This window comes from Podarcis raffonei, chromosome Z, assembly GCF_027172205.1.
Source record: "Podarcis raffonei isolate rPodRaf1 chromosome Z, rPodRaf1.pri, whole genome shotgun sequence".
Lineage (NCBI taxonomy): Eukaryota > Metazoa > Chordata > Lepidosauria > Squamata > Lacertidae > Podarcis > Podarcis raffonei.
The window spans coordinates 25,141,381-25,168,603 of NC_070621.1; the positions used below are offsets into that span (position 1 = coordinate 25,141,381).

A 27,223-nucleotide genomic window follows, 5' to 3' on the forward strand; every position below is an offset into this window, starting at 1 on the left:
CAGACAGCCTCTTATAGAAAGTCCAGCCAAATTCCAGTGACTGGCTATCTCCAATTGTGATGCTGCCAGCAGAAGAACCACCACATCAGGTTGGCTTAGCTGAGGGTCATCAGGAGATCAAATAATTAAAAGCTCTAGTGCTGGATCTGTTAGGATAATACTGCCTGTGATATCTGATTTTTTTTGTGCAAATACTGCCACCCAGAAGTAAGACTAACAGTCTTGATGTCTTTAGCACCATGCCTGAGATCACCTCCATCACTTGTACAAGAAGGCTGTTGAGCATGAGGAGCACTAACTGATCCCATGGCAATAAATAGGCATCTGAAAGTATCCCCAAAGACTGCACTGTCACAGTTGTAACCTTATTGGGTTCTACAAAAAAGAAACCCAGGCATCGCTCATTTATCTGGCAGAGTGCTGACGAGATTGAGAAAAATTGCAACCAGATACATATGCTCACACTGTTTGTTGCAAATTGTTTTTTATGCTTTGTTAATGTATTTCCCCACCTTCTGAGCAGGGCTCAGGCACTGCACTCTGCGCCTTCAAATACAGCTTTCAGCATAGCTGCAATTCACTGAGGTATCTGTGCAGCTTCCAGGTCTTTGGCCTCTCTTGCTCTTCTCTTTCAATGGTTTTGTTTTACAATCTCACACAAAAGCAGAGCCTCAAATGTTTGTTTGGGAGGCTTCTTTTGCTGCTGAGAATCTTACTCTCAAGTGAGAATCACAAGGCTTTGAGGCACTTACATCCTCAGAGCTGTAAAATACGTCAGGTCAAGTGCTGTGTTGTAAACAAGAAGAGACGTCATTTGGCAGAGCTGAGGCTGGGAGAGATCTTTGCCCAGCTTGCAACCTCAGTCTCTCCTTGTGCCGATGACCACCACCCCCAGATGCCCCCAAAGAGAGCTGGCGCATATTCCTCACGTCACCAAGGAAGATTCTTAACAGCAGAAGCTAAACCTGGCATACACAGGGGTAAGGAACCTGTGTTCCTCATTGCATTGTTGGACTCCAGCTTTTATAAGCCCTCACCAGCAGGGCAAATGGGAGTCCAACAAAATCTGGAGGGATACTGGTCTCTGATTCCTGGTATAGACAGTAGCCATAGATCTGTCAGCTGTACTGGTTCCCTGTTGTTTTCCGGAATCAATTTAAGGTGCTTGCTTTGATATCTGAAGCACCAAACATCTTAGGACCAGAGTGGTTAAATAATCACAGTCCCTCCAAGTATCCCTATTTTCCAGGCACAGCCGCAGATTTATAGAAGCCATCCCAGTTTCTGATTTGATCCTGGAATGTCCCAGTTTTCCTTAGGACACCCCTATTTTGATTGGAGAAATGTTGGAGTGTATGGAGTTATATGACCCCTGAGCCAAGGAGATAAGTAACTATACTACACAACCTTTAGAAGACATCTGAAGGCAGCCCTGTATAGGAAAGTTTTTTAATGTTCAATGTTTTTATATATGCTGGATGATGATGATGATGATAGAACAGGACATCCCTATTTTCATCAAAGAAATGTTGGAGGGTACATAATCAATCCCACTTCCAAGGGAACTCCGGGAATTGCAGCTCTGTTAGGGGAACAGGCCCCCACTAAGAACTCTCAGCGCCCTTAGCAACTTGGATACAGGAAACCTTAAGGACTGCCTGGTTCCTAATATCCCTGCCTGATCACTGAGATCTTCTGGAAAGTCACTCTTAGCAATTCTTCATGCCTTGGACACTCAGCTAAAGGAGCTGTATGTTGTGCATTGTGGTCCCAGTTTTGTGGAACTCCCTCCCAGATGAGATGAGACATGCCCCCTTCCTGTTAAAGCTCTGCTGTTTCATGAAAACTTGTCTATTTTGGCATGTGTTTTAGGTAATCTTTTCTTACTGCATTCCTTTTCTAACACCATTGTATGCTGCTTAGAAACTACAGAATATAAATGTTTGATATAAGTAAGTAAGTAAGTAAATAAACACATACCAATGAGATCTGTGGGCATTTTGCATTTTTGAAACTCAGTCTTTCAGCATATGGCAGTGTCACTGGAATGTCACACGGACGTTAAAGCAGGGCAAATTAATTAACATGAATTTATGGAGTGCTCTTTCTTCCCCAGTTTGTATATTCTTTCATCTCCTGGTTGTTAGTATTAGATGTAAATGAATCCCACAAGCCTTAGCAAAGAACAACCAGAATCTTCAGGTTTGGACTAGTTTCAGACCAACTGGGTTTCCTGTGACCTCCAGTATGACCCATATATCAACCCAGACTTGATGGAAAACTAAGCCAGAAGCATTTCAGACACAGACTGCCCTTTGACTATCCAATTGTCCAGGAGTCATGGGTTGAGACAACTCTGAATGAAGCTTACAGTAATCTTCCCTGTCCCGCAGTTGAGTAATTTCTGGCTAATACCATATGATTTAATTCTGAATATGCCTTTATATCCAAACCCCATAAAAAACCTGACATTAAAACACAGACTAGTGTGTGCCCAAGTATTGTATCTGGAGGACTTAGATCTATACTTCTATATCTGTTTATTCTGTGTATGATACTTTTCCTTTAAAGGCTTTGAAATAATTTTATCCTGTTCTACCAGATTTCATTAAGTGCTAGCAGCCTCATACCCAGTATTGCTCAGGAATTCTGTGAAAAAGAAAAATCAATGAAGTTGTGAAATCAGTGGTTAAAATCAGTATACCTTTGAAAGGTTCAGCCCACCATTTTGATTAAAAATGGCATCCAACTGTCTTCTAAAAATAATAAAAGTCTCAGGAGCCGTCTTGAAAAAGTTGGTTATGACATCTCAATATATGTCTAAGTGCATAACAGGCAGAGAACTTTCCAAAATACCTAACAGGTATTTATTACTTTCCCTCCTACTTCCAAAGAGCTGGATCATCTTCCCAACAACCCTGTGAGGTAGTTTAGGCTGAGAGATACCGACTGTGTGTAACCTTTAATTACCAGGGTTTCTTTTTGTTTTTTGTTTGCAGTTCTGGAGATGGGGTATCTTACTGCTCAAAGCTTTCCAATTAGTGACTCAATGCCAGAACTGAGAGCCATACCCCTTTAAAATCTAGTAGTTCTAACCCTTACAGAGAGTAAACCTTTTCATGTTTAAGAGAGTTTGAAGGCTTCTCCCCTGGTGTGTTTTTTATATTAAGTCTGCCTCTTAGCTGCCAGATGTTCAGAAAACACCTTGTAGGCCCTTTGTAGGTGGTGGTGGAAGAAATGACTCACATCTCAGAAACTGATTCAGCAGGTGTGGATTCTACTATCACCTTTGTGATAAGAGCATCATGCTCCCTCACTGCATTCTCGACCTTTACTACACCTCTGGATCTCATGTTGCCATTATCTACCTGGCATTTCTGTTTAGGCCACCCTCTGACTTGTATCCAAGGTAGCACAAATGAGAGACAGTGTGATGCAGTGGTTAGATACCACTAGGACCAGGACCTGGGTGACCAGGGTCGCAAATCCCCACGCAGTCACGAAGCCAATAGGTGACATTGGGCCAGTTACTGCCCCTCAGCCTCACCTCCCTCACAGGCTGGTTGTGGGAATTAAAGGTGGAGTGGGGGGGGCGGATGGACTACTGAGCTCCTTTGAGAAAAAGGTGGGATATAAATTCAGTGAGTAAACAAAATATAAAGTGGGGGTTCAAACAATCATCTAGTTGGTCGCTGTGAGGACAGAATGCTGGGTGAGGTGGCCTGACCTAGCAAGCCTTGTGTTATTTTCTGGATCTTGAATAGTTGGGAAGGCAGGTCTTTCCATTCTCTTCCTCATCCTGCATCCAGGGCCAGCCTGGATAAGGCAAGCTAAAGCAATTGCATCAGTTTGGCAGGTTGGAGAAAGAAAGGAGAGGCAGCAGATCAGGGCCTGTGAGGACCTCCGCCACTTCCTGCGCCATCACTCCTGACTCCTCTGCCCTCCCAATGCCAAAGCCTCCTCCACTGCCACCTCCCCCTCCCCACTGCTGCTGCTGCCTCCCACCCACCCCCTCCTTTTGGTCCCCTTTTTCATATAATTGGGGAGGCAGAGGAGTCCGTGGGACAGGGGATGAGTCAGTGGCAGCAGATGGCAGAGAAGGAGTTTTAAATATGCAATGGCTTTAACTATCTTCATATATGTGGATGTTTTATTTTTTCCTATATTGTTATACTACACCTCAAGAGCAATTTAGGACTGGTGACGTTGCTATCATCTCCTTGATCAAAATGCTCAGGCAGCTCTTGAGATGTATAATGAAATCAAGAAAGCACCCTAAAGAAGAAGCATTCTTGTACAGTGGTACCTCGGGTTACAGACGCTTCAGGTTACAGACTCCACTAACCCAGAAATAGTACCTCGGGTTAAGAACTTTGCTTCAGGATGAGAACAAAAATCATGTGGCAGTGGCGCGGCAGCAGCAGGAGGCCCCATTAGCTAAAGTGGTACCTCAGGTTAAGAACAGTTTCCGGTTAAGAATGGACTTCCAGAACGAATTAAGTTCTTAACCTGAGGTACCACTGTAATAACTTTAGAGTTCAATAACTTTAGAAAAGGGTCTCTTGTAAGGAAATTACTGCAGTCACTGCCGTGGTGGCAATGGGTGACTTCAACTACCCTCACATACACTGGTTACATATGTGTTCCAGCAGTGCTGTTTTTCTAGAAAAAGAGGTGCTGGAGCTCACCAGAAACTTCTCCCTTGTTCCCTTAGAATGGCAATGGCACTCACCTGAGAGGTATCGGAGCTGAGCTCCAGTGAACACTCTCTGGGAAAAAAAGCCCTGTGTTCCAGTCATGGCAAAGAGGTAAGATGCCTAGCTCTTCAGGTAGGACAGAAACAGGCTTCTCCCTGAAACCCTGGAGAACTGCTGGAGGCTATAGAGAGTTTAGCCAGGGATAGCCAGCATGCCCAATGATCAGGGATGATGAGAGCTGCAGTCCAACATCATGTGGAGGTCACCACATTCCCTACCCATGGCTTAGGCAGGATTGAACTAGATGGGCCAGTAGTCTTGTTCAGTATAACACAGCTTCCTGTCTTTCTATCTGGCTCAGTAGTGAGATTTAGACAGAGCCAAGATGTGCTATTTCTGAAGACAAATGAGAAAGGTTTGATGGTGCTCCTGTAAAAGTGGGCATGTTCTTTGCATTTCATAAAAGGGAAACAGAATAATGCAGAGACTGGTGGCTTCCAGTGGCATCCGTTAGCATTCAGTACCTTTGAAAAGCAGGTACCAGTTTTTCTGGAATCCTCATAAATTAAATCAGCCACAGAACCCGGATAGGGTTGCATATTCCCTCAGTACTAATTCTGAGCAACCTTCACGTATCTCCAGCCACATCTGCTTCTCATGTGATTTCCAGCATAATTGCAAGGCAATTAAAAAAAAAGCCCTGTGGGCTTCTCTTTGCCTCTTCTTTGTGGCATGACCAGCACTAAATTTAACCGCATGATACATTCCTAGCAAAACAAAGCCCCTTCATTGCATTGGAACAGGCAGAAATACCAAGGTCTGCAGCTCCTGATGCAAATGTAATGGGAATGCTGAGCACCCTTGCATGTAGGGCAGTGTGGTCCAATGCGCAGGACAAGGGCCACATGCAGCCCTTAAGGCCTTTTTTTGTGGCCCTCTGCAACATTTGATGCCCTGCTCCCAGCTCTCACACTACCTTCCCAAAGCCGGATAAGTGAGGTGCTGGGCTTTGGAAAGGAGGAAGGAGGGTTCTGAGAGGGGCCTTGAGACCTCTTGCCTCCTTCCCAAAGACTCTATTCCACAATACAACGTTCTGAGAGGTGATATGATAGCCGGCTTCAAATATTTGAAGGGCTGTCACATGGATGATGGAACAAGTCCGCTCACCTTTTCTAGGAAATGGAGCCAAGACTTTAACTGTCCAAGCTGCAGGAACAGCCTTCTTTTCAAAATGTTTATTTTCCATCAATCCATGCTCAGGTTTCTTGGTTAAAAAGGCTTTGGAAGGATGGCATAGACTTAACCTCCCAGCTCCTGACAAGCACAACCTATAACTTTTGACATTCTAAAGCAGATTTGGAAAAAGCTGCCGGCTATTTGCTGGTCCCGCTTTGAGTATAGGCTAAGGTTACCAGACATCCCCATTTCCCGGGGACAGTCCCTGGATTTACAAATCAGTCCCCTGACAAAATCCATCTATATAGTAGGAAGTTGAAAAGTGTCCCCGGATTCATTGAAAAAAATCTGGTAACCTTAGCATAGGCTCTTCAGGGCAGCATATTCTGTGGCATTCTTTGGAGCACTAAGAGTGGGGGAATGTGTCTATGAGCAAAACAGACCGGGCCAGGTGAGACAGAGTAGTCTGGAGCTATGTGATATTGCTGTTACCCAGGGGTCAGGAAACTTTTTTATCAGGGGGCCGGTCCACAGTCCCTCAGACCTTGTGGGGGGCCGGACTATATTTTTAAAAATATAAATACCCTGCAAACCGGTCCCACAGATGCCTCCGGACTTGGAGGAGGAATGCACTCTGCACGTGCTCAGGAGCGTGTCTTGGCAGCGCCCATTCACCGGCGTTGTTGACGAGCAGCAGCAGCTCCATTGGCCCATAACCACGGAGCTCCCAGATGGCGTGCACCACGCGCTGCTGCCTGTTGTCCGAGGCCAGGTCAGCGAGCAGGCCACGCACATGGAGCACTGGGCAGGCGGTGTGCAGCTTGCCCTCCAGCTGCTCCAGCGCGGCCACCGAGCGCGCCACCAGCAGCAGCGCCGAGCCAGGAGCCAGGCGCACCAAGCTCTGGCTGAAGCCCCGCAACACGCCCGTCACAATGCCCATGGCACAGCCCAGACCCACCGCCTGCCAACCAGCCTCTCCATCCATGGCTGCACCAGTTTTACCTCAGCTCGCAGGCGACAAGGCTTTGGATTGGCTGCAGGAACTTCCTGCAGCCAATCCGAAGCTGCGGCAATGTCACTGCCCACCCAGATGCTGTGCCAGTGATGCGGAAGTCAGTCCCTGCACAGCGAGGCATCTACAGCGCACGGGGACTGACCAAGCGGGTGGCAGCGTCCGCAGGCTGGATTTATTAGCTTGGGGGGCTGCATCCGGCCCCCGAGCCATAGTTTGCCGACCTCTGCTCTTACTCCATCCTCCTTGTCCATTAACATCCAGGCATCCAAAACAGACCACCTAGCCAAGGGTGCTGCCATCTGCCTCCCTACATTTGGGAGTGCTGGCCCATGCCCTGTTAAGGATGATAGGTGATTTCTGCAGCTGTGCCCCCGATGTTCAAGGCCCCCTTTTCATTCATGAAGATGGATCCCCCCCCCCCCCGGTCAGGCATCAATTCTCTAGTCTAGGGTCTTGCGTAAGGCAGTTGCCGAGTGCGGCCTGCAAGCGCAACAGTTTGCCACGCATTCATTCAGAATTGGGGCAGCCACTATTGCCTGGAGCTTGGGTGCCTCTGCTGAGGACATAAAGACCATGGGCAGATGGCAGTTGGAGGCATACAAGAGGTATATACGTGGTCAGAAACAATAACTTACACACTACTCTATCCTAATTTCATTCCAGGGTCGTCTAGCAAGAACATTTGGATATGCGGGCACAGTATTGTGCATTGGGCACAGATGCACTCCATCACCACTGGCTTGGGAGCTGCACTCAGCCTCCCAATGGGATTCATTGGCTGAGCCGCCACGGCATGAAATGGCAAGAGTTTATGCACTTGATCATGGCGAGAATCGAGTCACAAGGGCTCCTGTACACCATCATCCATTTGGGGGAAAACAATTTGGGCCAACGCAAGGGAATTGACTTAACGTGGGCTATAATCAAAGACTTGCAGATGCTGCACAACTTGTACTCCACTGTATGCCTTGGCTGGTCCAATATGCTTGAGTGGCATCAATGGCGCAACCCTGACCCAGTGGGAATCAACTGTGCAATTAAAGGTAAAGGGACCCCTGACCATTAGGTCCAGTCATGGCCGACTCTGGGGTTGCAGTGCTCATCTCGCTTTATTGGCCAAGGGAGCTGGCGTACAGCTTCTGGGTCATGTGGCCAGCATGACTAAGCCACTTCTGGCAAACCAGAGCAGCGCATGGAAACGCCGTTTACCTTTCCGCTGGAGCAGTACCTATTTATCTATTTGCACTTTGACGTGCCTTCGAACTGCCAGGTTGGCAGGAGCAGGGAACGAGCAACTGGAGCTCACCCCGTCACGCGGATTCGAACCACCGACCTTCTGATCAGCAAGTCCTAGGCTCTGTGGTTTAACCCACAGCGCCACCCACATCCCTAACTGTGCAATTAGGTGCCGCATATTGCAGTGGGGTGGCTGGGTGATTCAGCACCCCAATATTAAATTCTTGGAAGAGACTCTGTTTAGGCCTGATGGCATGCACCTTTCCTCCACAGGAAACGATATTAGGTTAGCAGACATTGTAGCAGTTATCAGGCTTGGATGCAGATGTAAGTGGTTTGGCAGTAAGCATTTTCCTCAATTGGTGGTTGGACATCGGGGCAATCCTTTATCTTGGATGGAGGGGTGGTTGTAGTCTCCGCCTGCCCCTCCAAACACTGGGGTATCCTGCTAAAGGGATCCAGGGGGGAGTGGTCATGTCTGTGTGCCCAGGCAGGGCCAGGGCCAATGGTGCTCCCCCAGACAGCGGTCCCTGCAGGGGTCACCCTATTTGATTTAAGTGGAACCCTCCACCTGGACTGACCAACGTGTCACTTCCGATGGGCAGGCTGGAAGTATTTTAATTGATTTGTTTATTTGCAAATAAATAAAAGGAAAAGAAATAATCTGATTATTTATTATGAAGGGAAAGTAACAGATAATCCGAAAGAAATTAGGAAACAATTTATAAAATATTTTACAGATTTATCCCGAGCAGGACTAGAAAAGAAAACAGAAACTGAAAGATATTTAAGACAAAGTGCCAAAAATTCCAAATTAAAAATTAACAATATTAAATGCACCTATTAATATCACAGAGCTCTCAGATGCCATTAAACAAGCAAAAATAGGTAAAGCACTGGGGCCAGAAGGATTAACAGTGAAATATTATTTAAAGAATTGCAAAATTATCTAATTCAACCACTACAAAATGTTATTAATCAAATTATAAATGCAGGACGAATACCAAAAACTTGGAAAGAGGCCTTTAATTCCAAAGCAAGGAACAGACTTGGAGGAGGTTAAAATTACAGACCAATTTCATTATTAAATAAGGATTATAAATTATTTGCAAATATACTAGCTAACAGAATGGAAGGCACCTTGCTAGAAATAATTCATCAAGATCAATAAGGATTTCTTCCAGGAAGACAGATGAAAAATAACCTAAGGAATATAATAGATATAATTGAATATTTAGAGGTAAGGAATGAAAAACAGGCGGCCATGATGTTCTTTCCTCAGCATTGACTGTATGGGAATCTGGGAGCTGGAGCATCAGTAGAACAAACAACCTTTCAAAGCAACCAAATTAGTTCTCTTTCTCTTCTTGTCTCTTTAAAAAAATATATCAAAAAATCACAACACTCAGCTCTCTGTTTTTATTTTTATCTCATTAATGATCACAGAGGCTCCTTCTTCAGCTTAGTTATTGAGTAGATGAGGGCTTCCCCCATTAACAGAAGCTCTGTTATACAGCAAAATGCACAAAATAAGAATTGTTTCACATGCTGCTTTTTGTTCATTCCTGGTGTTTCACTCTTTGAGATTGCTCAGCAATATGCTTCCTGGTTCTTCTTCAGGCGCCAGAGCTGCCAAAATCAATATATAAAACAGCCAGTATAGCAACAGTAACATGTAAGGCCCAGTGAGTGGACATTTTACAGCATTGTTCCCCAGAGACTTCATTAGGCTCCTTTGCCACTAAAAAGACAGGAGCTACTGACTGCCCAGCTGCCAGTGAAAATAGATGCTCCACCCAGTATTGACCAAAATTTCTTGTACTATGTGGTGCTGGTTGCTAGGTAACATGCACTAAGGTGTGGGACTCTCCCCCACGATCACCATTAGAGAACAATAGATGGTGGAACAGCAGTTCTCCATCCAAACAATATGTATGGAAATGCATATATAAGCAGATGGTGTGCATCGAACGTATATGAGAATGGCATTATATTAGAAAAAAACAGCTTTCATAAATGGAGATGGTGCCATTGATGTGGAACTTCAGGTGCAGGGCTCCATTGAAACTCTCCCCAGGCCGTGCCACATCCCCAACCAGACTTCTTAATGGTCCTAATTCCCACTCTTTTCAAGTGCTTTTGCATGGCTGGAATGTATTATCAAATGGTGATATTGCTTCTTAATTGCCTGGATGAAGAAGTAGTGTGTGTCTGTGTGTGTGTGAACCTTAAACCTCTGCTTGGCTGGATTGCAGCTTAATTCAGCGTTTTTGGTGGTCTGAAGATCCAGACTCAAAACACAATGGTAAAGGTGATAACAAGATGAGGGGAAGTGGCACATCCCTGCAATGGCAGTCTGTCTGTCTCAATAGATCAACTTTTAGGGAAGGTGCTCTAGCCTTTTGATCATTTTAGGTATCTTGGATAGAGATAATGTTTTCTGACTTTTGCATGGCTGGAATGTAGCCTAGGAAGCGACTTATGCTGAATCAGACCACTAGGTCCATGAAGCTTGGAACTTTCTTCATGGATTCACAGTGGATCTCTAGAATTTAAGGCAGGGGGCATTCCCAGCCCTACCAGGAGATACCCAGTGACTGCACTGTCACTTTGCATTTCTTAGTACAGAAAGTATTGATCTGATGTGTAGAGGTCTTTCCTATTCTGATTAGTTTCAAGAGGGTTCTAGAAGGTTTCTTCTCTTTGTGAAAGCAAGTTTTCTTTCTATGTGAAGAAACAGGAATAAGGTTTTTGTTTGGGTTATTTCTGCTGGGGAGCTGAGCTACAGTTGGCTTAAACTGGTTCTGTTATCTTTGTCAAGATTGTGCTGATTATAATAGTAAGACCAGGAGGAGCCTGAGTCTCACTCACTTTCTCTCTCTCTCCCTCTCTTTTGTTTTCTTCCAGTGTTCTGTTTTCTGTATGCTGTAGTGTTGTTAAGTTTTAGTCTTGTTATAAGTTTTTGTAAGTTTTATTGTAAGTACTGCAACTGGATTTTTTATGGACTGTGCCAATCCTGAATGTACTGGATTAGTGACCATTATGTTCATTTGCCTTCAGTAGCAAGTAAAAGCTCTGCTGGATGAAGTACAATTGCCTCTGGTCTATTTTTGGGAACTCTGCCACGTGTTTGCGTTTTTTCCTCCCCAGACGAAGCTGGGGTGACACCCAGGTCCTTCTGCATGGAAGGCAAGAGCTATGGCCCTTCAATACAAAGATGCTCTGGTCACTTTTGCCTCTGGCCACACCCACTTTTGTGTGACTGACTGCAGAGAAACCACAAAGAACTGAGAATTCCTTTAAGATTATTTTTTTTAAAAAAAAAATATTATTCAAGCTATAATGGCAACTTGTTTTTTCTCTCCTTTTTTGCATTTTACATATCGTGCAATTTTTCCAATTGTGATTCTGTTAACTGTCTTGCAGTGTCACGAAAGACGGCATATAAATTTGCCAATTAAAAATAAATAGATTAAAATAAAATTGAACACATTTCTGTCTTTGATGGTTTTAATTGGTTTTGATGGGTTTTCAATACAATTAAATGACTGACAGTGGCATTGATACACCATTTTGTTACATCTCTAGGGATGTAATCCAGTTGATTTTCTTTCCAAATGGGATGGTTTTACAAATTTGAGCCATATTTGCAGTCACACACAACCCCAGGTTCCAGGATTTAACTCATGCAGCCGGGCATGGAGCTGTGGAAGAAAAAAAGATAATGTCTCATAGGAAGATGTGGAATTGGGACCAGGGAGCAGAAACCTGGTAACTAGCTAATAGGGACACTCTAGCTGTATGGACACCTCAGCGCTAATATACATGCTGATTCCTTCATACTCTTTCCTTGTAGGGAAGGTGCTGTAGCCATTTGATCATTTTAGGTGCTCTTTCTGTACAAAGAAAGTTGGCTTAAAAGAACCAGCAACCCTTTCCCCATTAATTCACAGGCAGGGTTGGAACCACTGCTGAAGCCCACACAGGAGGAGGCCCATTGTAAGACTTTGCCGGTTCTGCTGCTGGCTTTTCACCTGCACTCTGCAAGTGGGTGAGTAGCAAAAGGAGCAAGGAGAAGAAAGACAACCTCCATTGCACACCTCCGCCACGCTCATTCTAGGAGGTAGTGCTGATTGGATCCAGAGCGAGAGGCAAGCAAATGAGCAGCAGGACCAATGGTGCAGAAGAGGTAGGCCCATTTAGGAAGGGGAGCACATAGAGAGCATGTTTCTCAAGCCTCCCTTCCCCAGAAAACACCCTAGAGCCAACACAGCTTACACTGCTGAGAGAAACAAACACAACAAACGCTACAGCCTGGGACCAGGATATGTTGAGAGATGCACTTCCCGTGAAGCTGTTTGTGCTTGATCAGATCAATGGCCTCACCTCTGCTTTCTGATCTACCTCAGTCAGATGCCTGATTGAGGTAAAGGAGGCGGGTCTTTTATATTCAAGTAGCCTGACTCTGGAATGCCCTGCTGGACAGATTTCCCTGGATTCATCACCAGTTGCTTCTATCAGGGCTATTTGGATTCACCTGTTCCATTAGACATACTACTCTTGATCAGGTGATGGCTGATGCAATTGAAGATTTTTAAAATACAGTATATATTTTTATCTGCCTTTCTTTTATTTGGCTGTTTGGCTGTTTTTACATATGTTGTTTAATGCAATGTTCCTTAACTTAATCTAATTTGTGTGCCATTTTTAGAAAGAGAAGGAAGGAAGGAAGGAAGGAAGACAGAGAGAGAGAGAGAGAGAGAGAGAGAGAAAGAAAGAGAAAGAGAAAGAAAGAAAGAAAGAAAGAAAGAAAGAAAGAAAGAAAGAGAAACTTCACCATTATTTACCCCAAATTGAGAAATAATAGGTCATAAGATGACAACTTCTCTTACCAGATCTGTGTAGATAGATAATCTTGTCCGCTGGCAAATCCAGGGATTTGGCGACAGCCTTGTATATGGCTATTATGTCAGCTGATGGTTCTGGTTCCCTAGCTTCAGACCCCAAAAAGATGTCACATTAAGAATTAGGATGAGGAAAGAGAGGGGGAAGGAACAGACATATTTTGGGTTGGGAGCACATAGTTAAAGAGGTATAAAATAAAGCCTTATTTGCTGCTATCATGATTGAGTGAAAGATTAATAAATATTTAACAAACTTAGTGAGAATCTAGTGAGCTTCATAACATGCAACTTTCTGAACAAAGCTCACAGAAAGCCATTTAGGTTATTTATCCTGCAATGTTAATCTGTTATAACCTTGGTTTGAGTACACAAAACCTGCATAATCCTGAAACCAATCATTCATTGTTGTGAGTAGTATTATTATGACCTACCACAAATGAATGGATACTGGAGACATTCCTGGGGTAAAAGAGTATGCCTTTATGCAGAAAACATGTCTGACAAAATGTAATGGTATCTACCATAATCCCAGTTTCAGGGACCTGTTTTTATAAGTAGTCTTTCATGTTTTAATTCTATCAATGCTTAATTGTTTTTAATGATGGCTTTTTCCTATGTTTTTTCTTATTTTTAATTTGTAAGCCACCTCGAGTCTCTGTCAGGGAAAAATGTGAGGGTATAATTAATTAATTAAAGCATGGGATTTGCCACCAAAAGGATAGTAAAGGGACCCCTGACCATTAGGTCCAGTTGCGGATGACTCTGGGGTTGCGGCGCTCATCTCGCTTTATTGGCCAAGGGAGCCGGCATACAGCTTCCGGGTCATGTGGCCAGCATGACTAAGCCACTTCTGACGAACCAGAGCAGCACACGGAAATGCCGTTTACCTTCCCACTGGAGCGGTACCTATTTCTCTATATGCACTTCGTGCTCTCAAACTGCTAGGTTGGCAGGATCTGGGACCAAATAATGGGAGCTCATCCCGTCACAGGGATTCAAACCACCAACCTTCTGATCAGCAAGCCCTAGGCTCTGTGGTTTAACCCACAGCACCACCCGCGTCCACCAAAAGGTTGGACAGCTTTAAAAGGGGAACATGGACAGCCTTAAAAGGGGAACAGGCCAATAGAAAGTACCATTTAACCTACCATAACAATGCAGACACAATGTATAATAGCGCATAAATCTGTTCTAAAATATCTTGCTGTGCTGGCTGAATATATCTTTCAAATGCTAACTGTACCACAGCACTAAAATACAAAGGGTTGCTCACAACCTTGAAATCCAGGTGATGCAGATAGTGTGGAGCAGACATATTTCTGAAAACAGGTCAGATGCATTTTAATTCATAAAATCTTCAGTGGCATATAGTTTATGAATGGCTTCTGCTTGTGCGTGAAGCCAATTCATATAATGTATTATGCTGCTGAATATTCAGAATTTGAGAAAAGTGATCTAAAGTTCTTTTATAATGCAGCAGTGTCCAAGCCTCTACAATTCACATTGATTCAAGATGATGCTCAGTCCATCTTAAGTCCTGGATCTGCTCAAAAACTTTGGCTATGTTCTCCATGTCATTTTTCTCCAGAGGTCATAGAATCATAGAACTGTCAGGTTGGAAGGGACCCTGGGGATCATCTAGTCCTACCGCCTGCAATGCAGGAATATGCAGCTGTCCCATACAGGGATCAAACCTACAACCTTGGCATTATCATCACCACACTCTAACCAACTGAACTATGGAGAATGTTTTGTAACAATGAGGGCTAATGAGCAGTACTAGCTGAAGCACTGCATTAGCACCACGACTTCAAGCAAGTTCCATTTTCTTAGATTTTAGCTCATACACTTCATTCAAATGAATGTTACAAAACCAAATGCTGCCATTTTTCTTTTTAAAGAAGAACTTGGGAGAAGATCATTTGAGTGGAAATGAAGAAAGAGACATATTTTCCTCTCCCCAACCACTTCATTTCCAGTTCAGATTGCACTTCAGTGAGTGGAACATTTCTGGTGGGTCTAAAGAAAAATAACCACTGTATTCTTATATTTTTAGTTGGCAGGTATACCTGACACATGCAATAGCACACACTCCTTGCAAACACACACACCAGTGCACTCCCCCCCCCATCCACAATGGCACATACTATAAAGATGAAGGGCCTTCATTATTGTTGTGTCAACGAAAACCATGTGATATCTGCTGTAATCTGCTTTCACGAAATATAAGGTGCTCTGCCCTAGATGTGAAAAAGAACCACAAAAAATATCCTTTAAGGGTGCATATATCGCTTTTCCCTGTACAGTTGCTAGATCTGATAGGTATGTAGCCTTTTGACTAAATAGAAACCTTATGAGTTAAATCTAATCCCCAATTAATGCAAACCCTTTGGCACAATTAAAGCTTATGAGGGAGTCTTAAAGCTCGAAAACTGAAATATAAAAAGAACTTACTCAGTTCAATTCCCAACAAGTTATTTTATATGCTCATTTTAACCATATGAACACCTATTTATTTATTTATTTATTTATTCATAAAAATTGTATATTACAATTTTATAAAGCAAATAGCAAAACAGTTTACAGTGGTGCCCCGCAAGACGAAATTAATTCGTTCCACGAGTTTTTTCTTCTTGCGAGTTTTTTGTCTTGCGAAGCACGGTTTCCCATAGGAATGCATTGAAAATCAATTAATGCGTTCCTATGGAGACCGCCTTCAGACCAGGTCCGGGGACAGTCTGTCCCCGGACCTCTTCTGAAGGCAGGCCGGGGGAGAACGGCAAGCTCCGGGGACACAGGTGAAGGGGCAGCGCTCCTTCGCCTCTTTCCTCGAACCTCTTCTGTAGGCAGGCGGGGGGAGAAGGACTTTTCTTCCCACCGCCAGCCTTCAGAAGGCTGTTCTGAAGGCTGGCGGTGGGAAGAAAAGCCCTTCTCCCCCCACCGGACTTCAAAAGAGCTTCGGGAAGTCCGGCGGGGGTCCAAGGGATTCCCTCCCAGCCCGCCCCGCTCCGCTGAAGTTTAGAGGGAGCCTGTGGGGGAAAACTCAAAAAAAAATCAGAAAACCCTTTCGTCTTGCGCGTTTTTTGTTTAGCGAGGCATTCGTCTTGCGGGGTACCACTGTACAACATTTTTCTAATATGTAGTTAGACTCACTGAACACACTGCACTCAAGTATATGCATGTTTACACCAAATAAGTCCTATGCCCAAGTGAAAAACAAGTAAGGACATTTGTATGTTGCCCAGCTAACTCTTCCAAAACAAAGGAGAAAAGTACCAGAAGCGGGGGGGGGGGGGTTGTACAGGAACCCTCTAAACAATGAAAATTGTACAAGAAGTTATTTAAAAGTAGGCAAAACAAGACTGCATGCAAGTTGAATAATATACATGAATAACTGGGATCTCCTTGACTACGTTGTTTCATGCTTCAGAAGAACAAAATGGCATATCCTCATTTGATTTTTCAAAACTGTGTTGAACTATGTCCATTTAAATAGTGTAATACAATAAATAACCTTACCCATTTGAATGTCCAGAGACAGCCATTTAAAGCATGGGCCTCAAGAAGGGCATTCAAGATGTCTAGCTGCGCTGGATGCCTCTCCTACCTTATATCCTTTGGAGTAGGGCGGTCCCATGAAGAACTGATTCTACTACCACCACCACCACCACCACCACTCCTGTATATGGGCAAAGACTTCATCATGCCATGTTTGGTTTGGTTTTAGTTTTTAAACGTTTTATCACTTTTTGCAGCGTCCTCAAAATGTTACTGGAATCAAAATGCTGACAACCCATATCCCCTCCCCTCACTGAATCCGTATTTATCACTTCTCAGAGGAATCCAAAGTTTAAAATGTCTCTTGCCAACAACCTATCTGTGATTATCTCAAGGACCGAGTTGCAATATTAAGCCCCCATTAGGAAGCCCTAACTGGTGAGGAGGGAGGTAGAGAGAGCAGAGGTGGTTTGAGAACAGATAGGTTTCCCATGGAGGTGGGTAAAATATTATAAATTCCCTCCAGCCTAAGGGAGGAATGAGCCACTTGAAATTACCTTTTGTATATATTCCAGGCTTCTCACCCTGAATCAATCGAATCACTACCTCTTTGCATTCATTATCTCTGGCAGGGGGAAAAAATATATAAGATCAGAAAAGTGTCTGCAACAGGAAACATCCTCCCACCCCATCCATGCCTGAACCAACTGAAATTCTGGCCTAGGGAATCTTGTGAGTCTATGTAGGGAAATCCTTGCCAATCTAGTGCCCTCCCAATGTTCTAGACTAAACATCACTAGCCCCAGCCGGTATGGCTGCATGATACAGAAACTAATAAGAACATGACTGGACTGGTTGGGGTTGATTGGGACTGTAGTCCAAAACATCTAGAGCAGCCTTTCTCAACCTTGGGTCCCCAGGTGTTTTTGGCCTACAACTCCCATCCTCCCTGACCACTGGTCCTGTGAGCTAGGGCTCATGGGAGTTGTAGGCCAAAAACATCTGGGGACCTAAGGTTGAAAACCACTGATCTAACTTCCGGGTTGGCGCCTCCGGCAATGGCGGAGCTCCTACGATCGGGAGGAACTTGCTCCGTGAAAAGCAGGGTCTGACCGCCACGGCGAAGGCAGAGACCCATTGAAATCACAAGCGGGAGAAGCTTGTGACCCTGGGATTCAGCTGGCACCTTTTGTGCCTCCCCTACTCGCGGGGAAACCCGGTTTCGGGGATCCGGAGCGACGTGGGGTGAGTGGCGCGGTGCTTCAAACTGACTGCTTCTTTCACGGAGTGAAGCCGCATTGCTGTTGCCGGAGAGCACTGACTTTTTCCTGTGGACAATTGGATTTTAAACAACTACCCATGAGTAGAACGGAAAATTGGATCTTTAAATACCTTAATTTGGCACCGAAACGGGGAAGGTCTTAAACAGGAAGTCCGCCTTCCCCTTTTGTAAATAGATTAAAGCAAAGACGTTATAAGCTAAAGTCTTTGAAAGCTTTTGGCAAAGGATTAAATTTTCATCGGTCAAAACTACAAAACCCCCCTTGGAAGCAGGAGAAGAGGGCGGAAATTTTGGACTTAGCGAGCCTGCAGGAGAGAGTGAAAAACCAAATTACCACTGCTCCGAACCTGGTAAGGGCTGCCAGAAAGAGTGAAGTTTTGGGAGAGTTCATTGACTGTGAACAAAACATTTTTGACAGCTAGTTAAATAAAAGAAAGATACTGTTTCCATTGTCCTCTTCTGCGTTTAAAAAGGAGGAAAAGTAACTGGAAATTGAAACTATTATTATGGCTTGAATTGTGTCTGAAAGGATTGATACAAGTGGAGACTGTTTCCCTCCAGAGGGAGTCTTTGAAACTGTCACAGGAGTGCAACTGGGGAATCACCAGCTGCAAGATAAGTAATTGTGAGAACCAGAGACTGACCTTGGACCACTCAAAATGTTGACAGGAGAAGCCATTGTGACGGTATTATGCAAGATAAGCTACTCGCTGGAACAGCTTCATAAGAAGACGGATGACATGTCTTTTAAAATTGACAACTTGGATCAAAAAGTGACTAATTGGAGTCAAAAAGTGAGTACCAACACAGAAATAATTCAGGATTTGGTACAAGAACCTACTCTGGCAGGACAAATTGTGGAGGAGAAAGAGGAAGCTGTGGTTGTTGAGCCTAAAGTAATACAAGCGGGATCCTCAGTCTTACAGAAGCAAACTGAGGATTACAAGTTGAGGCCTTCTATGATTGAATCTAGAAAAAGCCAGATTTTGAGGTTTGGATCCCGGCTTGAACGGAAGAAGGAAAGTTGGAAAGATCCCTCTATGCAGGGATCAACTGACTTTTGGGACATGGACTTGGGTCTGGAGGAGATTCGAGTTCTGGGGGTCTTTGGATTTGGAGGAATTTTGAAACATGTCATGAAACATCTTATAGACCTCAGCTTCAACTATGGAAATTTGGCTGACCTGCCTGGAAGGAATAAAAGCATTGTTAGGTTGGAGTCTTCCCGAGATCTGCTCTTTGGCATTAAAGAATATGAAGAAGACCTGCAGAAGGGACCTGGAAAAGAGTTAAGAGCCTCGGACATAAGATCTCCAGGTTGATATTTGGAATTGACGGAAAGGACTGGCAGAATCCGAAACCAGGGAGAAGAGATGGTGGAAGAAGATTAGAGAATTTAAAGTTTATATATAGAAATACTGTAAAATTAATGAATGATAGAAAAATGGTGGAAAGAAATTTTATGGCCTTAGCAGAAATGTTATAAGGAGTTAAGCATATATAAGTATTTTAATTTTAATGATAAAAAATATGTTAAGATATTTATAATATGACAGAAAATAGAGAAAGATGGAAAGGATTTGCTGAAACAATTAATAGAAGTGGAATACAGAAAGGGAGGTGAGAGGAAGTCGAGGAAACAAGAGAATGAAAAGATAGTGTATGGAAAAGGTGTGATATATATTTTTAAATGGTTATTGTTTTGTTTTGTTTAGGCTTAAGGTGGGTTAGGGTTTTGTTTAGTTTAGTTTAAATATGTTTAGGTTGTGTTTTGTATTGTTTATACATTGTATTGTATTGTATTTTTTCTTTTTTTGTTTTTTCTCTTCTGTCTTTTTTCTTCTTCTTTTCCTTTTCTGTAATCTTTAAAAGTAATAAATATTATTTTTTTAAAAAACCACTGATCTAGAGGGCACCAGGTGTTTCTTGACTATGAAGCTCTGAGATGGTTCTACAGCAAATGGAATGCTCTTGAGTGTTCTTGCTACTTTTGGGCTAAGTTCTTGGGGGTTGGGTGTCTGGTAGAGCGTGAGAGTCCAGAGCACTTACATTTCAAGTGATGAGTCAATAAGTCCAATCCACTGTGGGAAATTGCTGGGCAGGGCCCTGGAGAACTTTTCTTTGGCATGTTTGCGCAGAGTTCTCTCAGAATCAGGCATTAGCCCAGCAGCATGCTGATGTCTTCTGAGGCCTTATTATGACAGGCTGGTCTGATAGCTCTTGAGAAGGTGTCAAGCCAACAGACAGTGTACTGTACATTATCTAAAGGCCTGTTGCCCTATTCTGCATCTGCTTGCTCTTACACGAAGGAGGTAAGAAGGACAGCCTAGAAAGTGTGTGTTCTGAGCCTGACAACTCCAGCAACATCACATCCTCTGACCTGGAGGGTCATGGGGGGGGGGTCTCCAACTCTCCAGGTATTGATTCCTTGCCCAACATGATGGGCAACACAAGTAGCTGCCTGGGGAATAGAGTTCTGGAGACTGTGATGGCTAATGGGGAACCCCACACAGAAAACATTTTGCCATCAAAATGTAAAGAGAAGGATTCAGGGGTGGGAGGAAGGTGCATGAACATATCTTCTTGCATAATATTCTGTCCCTACAAACTTGCAGAATTGCAGCTGTCAAGACTCTAGAATTTTAGTGATTACCCCACTTCGAAAAGTGTATTCATGAATCTTGAAGCACAAAGAAAGGTAGTGATCAAAGTAATCCAAGAGAACTTACTGATAAGCCTCTGCTACATAAACCATTTCTCCATTGTTTTCAGGTTCCACTGTAATAAGATATCTGTTGTAATCCGTTAGTTCACCTCTATCTATCACCAGTGCAACGAGAGTCCATCTTCCAGCCAACTAGAAAAAGAAGTTGGTATAGTGTGTTTTTTTCAGAAATGCATGCAGGGAAATGATCATCTTTCCACTTGCATCAGTCCAGGCAGCAATGCCCACTCTGTTTTCCCCCCCTTTCCTTAAGGCACCTCGACTAGTGTAAGATACCTTAGCTTGGAAGAATCAGAGGATGCAAACAGAACTCTCTCACATAGCTTATGACCTTCTTGGATCCTCTGTGCAAAGGGAAAATGGCGTCACTGATGTGGTGGCCTGTTTTAGGATTTATGTATTTTTCAGCCATGGCAATAAAGGGAATTTTTACAGCTCTCCAACCAGAGGTTGGTAAGGGCCACTGCGTGTCACTTATCCACTAATCTCTCTCTCTCTCTCTCTCTCTCTCTCTCTCTCTCTCTCTCTCTCTCTCGTGTGTGTCCTGCACACATACACACACAGCACCACAATTTCAGTGTCCCTCCCTCTTTCTATCACAGAGTTTACATTTACTGGAAATGTGGTCTTTTTCTCTTCCCAGAAAAAATATGTGAAAAGCGTAAAACTGTGTTTCTACTCTTCTGCATCACAGCACTTTTACCCTTCACATTATAGATAGGTTTTCCTTTGTTTCAGTTGTGTGTTATTTGAAAAGCAATAAAGATTACTGTGCAATGATGTGGAGGAAAATGCCATGTAGAAGCATCTCCTTCTGACATCATGGTGTGGTTGCGTAGCAGAGAGAAGAGAAGGGAAGAGAAGAGAAGAGTTATTAACACTGGGCTTCAGTAAAGCAAATAATTTAATATAATATCGGGCGACTGAATAATTTGGCCACAATAAGGACATTTTATCCATGGTATGATTATTTTCCACCTTGACATTTTGGCACCCTATTCTGCAAAATTTAACAATTCCAAAATACAGACACACTTTCACGTTCGCAAGATTGAATATACTGTCTACGACTGTACTTGAGGGTCAATTTCAAAAAATTCCACTGGAAAAATGGTTATGTCCAGGTGGAGAAGGCAGTATTGAGTCAGTGGCTCATGTACTTGCATTCTATTTATAATGATTTGAGGACTGAGGTTATTATTCCTCTATTATTGTCTATGTCTGGTCGCTTAACCATTGCAACTGTGTCCTTTCTTTTAGATGATCAAGATGACAGCAAAAACTGCAAGGTTTTTAGCGGGGGCAATTAGAATAAGATCTATTATTTGATTATTGATGTAAACCTCCAAAATGTATTTTGTATAGTTAAGTTTTTACCTCTTTCTTCAGTACATTTTATTTTATTTTATTGCTATGACTAGTGGCTGATGCAATAAAGATTCTTCTGATTCTGATTCTACCTGATCATTCCCCTACTTTCAGGCAAGCAGCCAAAGGCAGGTGGGCATTGTGCCCCAAAATTCAAGGCCCCCAAATGGCAGTGCCAAATTATTGCCTCGCTATTGACTTGACGCCTTGAACTGTTGCAGTAAAAGGAGAAATTGAACACTTATCTTGTTGCCACAGTCCTGCAAAACTGGCATTTGTAAGGCACAAGAGCTGTTACCTTTTGAACATCAAGGTCTGGCTGAATGTTGATGCTTTCTGAAGCTTGAAGCAAGTATAAGGAAGTCAACACCAAACTTAACAGCACACCTGTCATCCTTGCAATGGGCTCGCCTTTGCACCAGATTTCTTCCTTCCTTCCTTCCTTTCTTTCATGATGGCTCTTTATAACCTTCAAAGTTTATCTAAGCATATCCACCTATCCACCTCTTTGAAGCTAATTATTCACAGGGAAACAAGATAACCAGGTTATTTTCAGAAGAAATGGTTTCATCAGTACCCATATTCAGAAAGCTCTAGCAGACCATGCACATCACAGCTTGTCCCACCGGAAATCTGAAGAGTCAGTCTGTGACTGGAGCCCACTCTATGAATGGAGGGAATATTGCCAACTTTCAGTGTGTGGGGGTAAAAATGCTCAGAACTCTGAAGTGGAGTGGGCTTACTTTTAATGATGAGGTGGCCAAGGATTCTCAGCACACCCTCTTTTTAACAGAAGAAAGCATTGGTACAAATGCAAGTGGTGCCTAGCTTGCCATCAGCAACATGGAACTATTCTGATTTGTTTTATATCTTTATTTTGCCATTTACATGCTTATTTATAATAGGGTTAGATGTAGGGGATGAGTGGTGTCAGCTTAAGTGCAGGGCTGGCGGGCCCATGAGCCTTGCTGAGGCAGTCACCTCAGGCAGCAAGCTGGGGACAGTTGAGAGGGCTGGCGGGTCTGAGGAACCTCAATCGCTGCCTGCCCACTGAGAATCTTCCCTTCTCTTCTGCCCCAGGGAGCACACTGCTCACACCACCTTCTCTTCTCCAGCCTCATTTTTTCTCCCCTGCCTTCAGCACACTGGGGTTTCCCCAGGCCGCCTCCAGTCACTTCATGTGGAGGAGGAGGATGTGGGTGCCATTTTCCATTTTGCCTCAGGCGGCAAAATGTCATCTGTCGGCCCTGCTTAGGTGGGTATTTAGGTAGGTAGAGTATGCAGGTTGTTGTTGTTTCTAACGTATCTTACTAGACACAAATTTCACAATGTTAAAAATGCAAGTAGAATTTAGTTTGCATCTATTAATATTCTGGGATGAGGGCCTGGAGCCTCCCATACATCCTTGGCCCTCTTGGAGGTCACAAAGCCTAGTGCTCCACTCCTTTGCTGAGTCCAAACTCCCTTTTGTGGTCAGCAGAGTGACTGTCTCCACCACCTACTGAGCTGGAGAAACCCAGATGACTATCCTTGTATCGTTTTATTTGGTTATAGCTACACAGGACATGTGGGGTGAGAAAATACTTCTGTTGTACTACACCAAGACACAGTATTAAGCATGTGTTTGTGTCAGTCTCCGCAGACACTCTACACCTGCCTCTCAGACACTGGTTCCAACTAAGACCATCGCATTCCTCTGCTGCCCAGCTTTTTTCTGCTTTTTTTCCTTTTAGCCCTTGATGCTTCCAGGACATTTTTAGGAGCTTCCTCCCTCTATATGGAAGGCAGGGTTATCCTTAAAAAAGTTATGCTGAGGGCGCATTTAAATCCTGTAAATGCTTCACTTTTGTTTTGGAGGGAATGTTTGAATCCCTTCATGTGATGTGTCATAGCAATGAATGGGGCTTCACACATGCACATATATAAATTCACACACCAGAGATACACCACAGTATCTCTGTGGAGAACAGGTCGGTGTTTGCGTCTGCATAAAAAGAGGCAATTTACTGGATCAGAGCAAAGACCCATCTAGTCTGGTGGCCAACCAGGAAGCCCAGAAACACGAGTCCACTCTTGCTGATTGCCTTCTAGCAGGTGGTAGAATACCCTGAACCAGGGTATTCTATATAGCCATAATTGAGAACTGCCATGGGCAGTCATCTTCTCCCTACCTCAATGAATTTGTGGACTCTTGCTTTCCAAGCCTCCAAGTTTATTGGCCCCATCACAGTTTGTGCCTGTGCATTCCACAAAGCAATTAAGTACTACATGAAGAACCTTTTCCATGGTCTGTAATTTCCCCATCAACAATAGTGGATTACCCAAAGTTCTAGTATTAGATGCAAGAAACTCCCCCTCCAACCACTTTGTGTTCAAGCCCTTGATCATCTTGGCTGCTGCCTTCGTGTTCCTTTTAACTGCAGAGATAATACATGAAATTGTAAGGCTTTGTTTGCAATTAGAAAGTTTTAAATATATTATGCCACCCACATTTCTGTTCTGTTTCTTCTGCAATGAGTCCGGGGGTGCCAACTTGAATAAAATATTTGGAATGGGGTAAGTCCCATCCTAGGGATGCGGGTGGCGCTGTGGGTTAAACCACAGAGCCTAGGACTGTGCGCTGCTCTGGTTCGCCAGAAGCGACTTAGTCATGCTGGCCACATGACCCGGAAGCTGTACGCCGGCTCCCTCGGCCAATAGAGCGAGATGAGCGCCACAACCCCAGAGTCGGCCACGACTGGACGTGATGGTCAGGGGTCCCTTTACCTTTACCTAAGTCCCATCCTGCACAATCGATCACATGCATGCAAATGGTATCATTTGAACGGCAATGCCTATCAATTTGGGGTGGGTGTCTGGACTCCTTAAATATTTTCTGGGGGGTGGGGGCTGAAGGGACCACGGCCCCTAAGAGTTGACTCGTATGAATGAGTCCCTGTCTTCTTTAACACCCACCCACCCACCCACCCACACACACACACACAAACAATAACATTTCTGGTATTTCTGATTAAAGGCCTCCTTTCCTCCTCCTGATCTGTTCCAGATCCAGGCAACTCCAGGGCTTCAGAAGGAGGAAGACTAATAAAGTTAACCCCTAAGGCTTAGAGGAAGCTAAGAGGAAGCTAAGCCAACTGAGGTCTCTGCCCCCCTCAGGTGGGTGTCATTGCCATTATAAGAGAACAAGGGAGGTGTTCATGGTGAGTTCAGGCACCTCATTTTCTAGAAAAATAGCACTGGTGATAATAACAGTCCAAAGCAGAGTGATACAAATAAATTATCTAAAGAACAAAACATAGAAACGCAGTGAAAGTCGGGGAGAGAATTTTATTTTGAAAATGTTCACAAGGTTTTCATGTAAACCCTCCTCCTCCCAAAGTGGCCACCTGGGCCACTTATTGTATCTCCTCAGTGAGCGGTGGTTGCGGCCTGACTTGGGGCCTCCCTCGCTGCTCAGACACAACACACCATTTTGAGCGCAGCACGTCTCCCTCAGCTGCCGTGGGGGCTCAGGGGTTCCCGCCAAACCTGCTGATTCAAATGAGCCAATCCATGGCAGCCTTAGGGCTGATGAACAGACCTGAGAGAGGCAGGCTTCACTCAGGTCTGCTCAGCAACTATAATTCCCAGCTGACCCTGCCCTCCTTGTTGCAGCAATCCCATTGCTAAGGCAAGTCAGGCGGGGAAGCATGTCACTTAGAAGTTCAGTTATGAGGCACTAAATGGGAATAACATTTAAAAGATACTCAACGGTATACTTTCGAACAGGGGAAAACAGCAACAGCAATGTTTCCCAAAGTATAGTGAGGGGAAAGAGAAGAAACCTTTGCTTAATGTGTGTGTGTGTGTGTGTGTGTGTGTGAGAGAGAGAGAGAGAGAGAGAGAGAGAGAGAGAGAGAGATATTAAAGATGACAGGAACTAGAACCACCTTTGCACAATAAAGTGAGGAGAACTGGTAGTCAGCAAACGTAGAGAAATGCTATACATCAGACAGGCTGGGGTCGCAAAGGCAGCTTGCGTCCATAAAATAAAAAATGGTGGTGGTGGGGAATCAATAAGTAAAAAGGGAAGGTTGCACAGCCGTGTATGCACAGAGAAACATGGTTTTTAAAAAGAGACTAGGGCAAGGCTACCAGATTTTCTTCAATGAATCCGGGGACACTTTTCAACTTCCTACTAAATTGATAGATTGATTTGTAAATCCAGGGACTGTCCCCGGGAAATGGGGACGTGTGGTAACCTTAGACTAGGGAGGACTTGTGAATAAAACTAGATTTATTACAGAACAAATGGGAGTCATTGAGCAGAAATAAGGAGTTGTTGTATGACAAGACTTTACCATCTAAGTTTCCTTATATCCAGGGTTGCCAGATCTCCAGGGCTGACCTGGGGTATCCAGGCGTTAATGCACCATAGAGGCTTGTTTAGGTCATGTGTGTCAATAGCTGCTTCTCTGAATGCTGCGGCTGCTTCAACAGTCAGTTCTAGCCCAGGAGACTCAGGTTCTGTGCACACTTCAATTCGTCCTGCACTTTCTTAGCACTTGTATCACATCAGTAGCACTGAACCAAAAGTTTTTCATTTATATTTCAATACAGAAACACAGAGACACAAAAATGCTTTTTTACCACTATATCAGAATGAACAAACAAAGCACATTAAAACTTGAAAAGAAATTTGGTCCCCTTCCTATCTGATCCTTTTTGGGGCTCTGGAACAGAGAAACACACACTTTCCCTTGTGGCACATTGTATGGCATTCCTCTTTAATCTCTTTCACCTCCACACCTTCAGTCTCCATCCATGCCTTGAGTAAAATTCAAGTTGTCTCCAGAGCCCATGGTTGTGCGCTTCTGGTTCTCTGCCCCAGACACTATTTTCTTTAAAACGTGTCCCCCTTTTGCACTGACATGGGCATTGTGACAAACTGCATACACGAGAGAAAGCAGTTTCTCTTTCCAGTGCCAATGTGTGTTGGATGTGTGACCACAATGCAAAAGCAGAGAATGACTGGCTATTGTACAACATCCAAAATTGTCCCTGCTTTCTTGGGTGCAGGGTTGGTGTCTTGTGCCACAGCCACCTCAAACTTTCTATATTATGGGCTGTGTGGATGGTCTTCCTTTAATGGCAATTAAATTATGGTCTATTTTTAACTTGTGCTTGCTGGACTCCCACTTGAGGGTTCCAGAGAAGTGATAACGGTATGCCTTGGAATGCCAGTTGCAAGAACATGGGTGTGAAAGGACTATTGCAATCATGTCTTGCTTGCATGATTGGGACATCTGGCTGGTCACGGTAGGAAACAGAATACTGGGCCAG

General features: G+C 44.0%; 1 protein-coding gene and 1 long non-coding RNA gene across 4 annotated transcripts in view; one reads left to right on the forward strand and one right to left on the reverse strand.

Annotated features, from left to right (window-relative positions):
- The window catches only part of LOC128406605 (uncharacterized), a 39,222-nt gene extending 27,606 nt beyond the window's left edge, over nucleotides 1-11,616 (forward strand). For all 3 annotated transcript variants that reach the window (XR_008328536.1, XR_008328535.1, XR_008328534.1), the window contains 2 exons: nucleotides 4,715-4,808; nucleotides 11,032-11,616. This is a non-coding gene — a long non-coding RNA (uncharacterized LOC128406605). The remainder of the gene's footprint in view (nucleotides 1-4,714; nucleotides 4,809-11,031) is intronic.
- Nucleotides 11,617-22,370, reverse strand: LOC128406601 (epididymal secretory protein 4-like). Its single transcript, XM_053374142.1, has 6 exons — nucleotides 22,200-22,370; nucleotides 20,538-20,665; nucleotides 17,084-17,151; nucleotides 15,176-15,268; nucleotides 13,017-13,118; nucleotides 11,617-11,828 (listed from the first exon to the last, which is right to left on the reverse strand). Exons 1-6 carry the CDS (start codon nucleotides 22,293-22,295, stop codon nucleotides 11,809-11,811), a joined length of 507 nt encoding a protein of 168 aa, XP_053230117.1. The 5' UTR covers nucleotides 22,296-22,370; the 3' UTR covers nucleotides 11,617-11,808.
- Between the last annotated feature and the right edge of the window lie 4,853 nt (nucleotides 22,371-27,223).

Bases quoted from the DNA above. Each gene is read 5' to 3' on its own strand.
- LOC128406601 (XM_053374142.1), bottom strand. From the start codon at position 22,295: ATGACAGGTGTGCTGTTAAGTTTGGTGTTGACTTCCTTATACTTGCTT. The intron at 20,666-22,199 runs GTAACAGCTCTT...TTCTTTTTCTAG, and splicing joins CAGACCTTGATGTTCAAAAG to TTGGCTGGAAGATGGACTCT. The intron at 13,119-15,175 runs GTATGTGCCATT...TGGGGTCTGAAG, and splicing joins GAAGGCCCTTCATCTTTATA to CTAGGGAACCAGAACCATCA.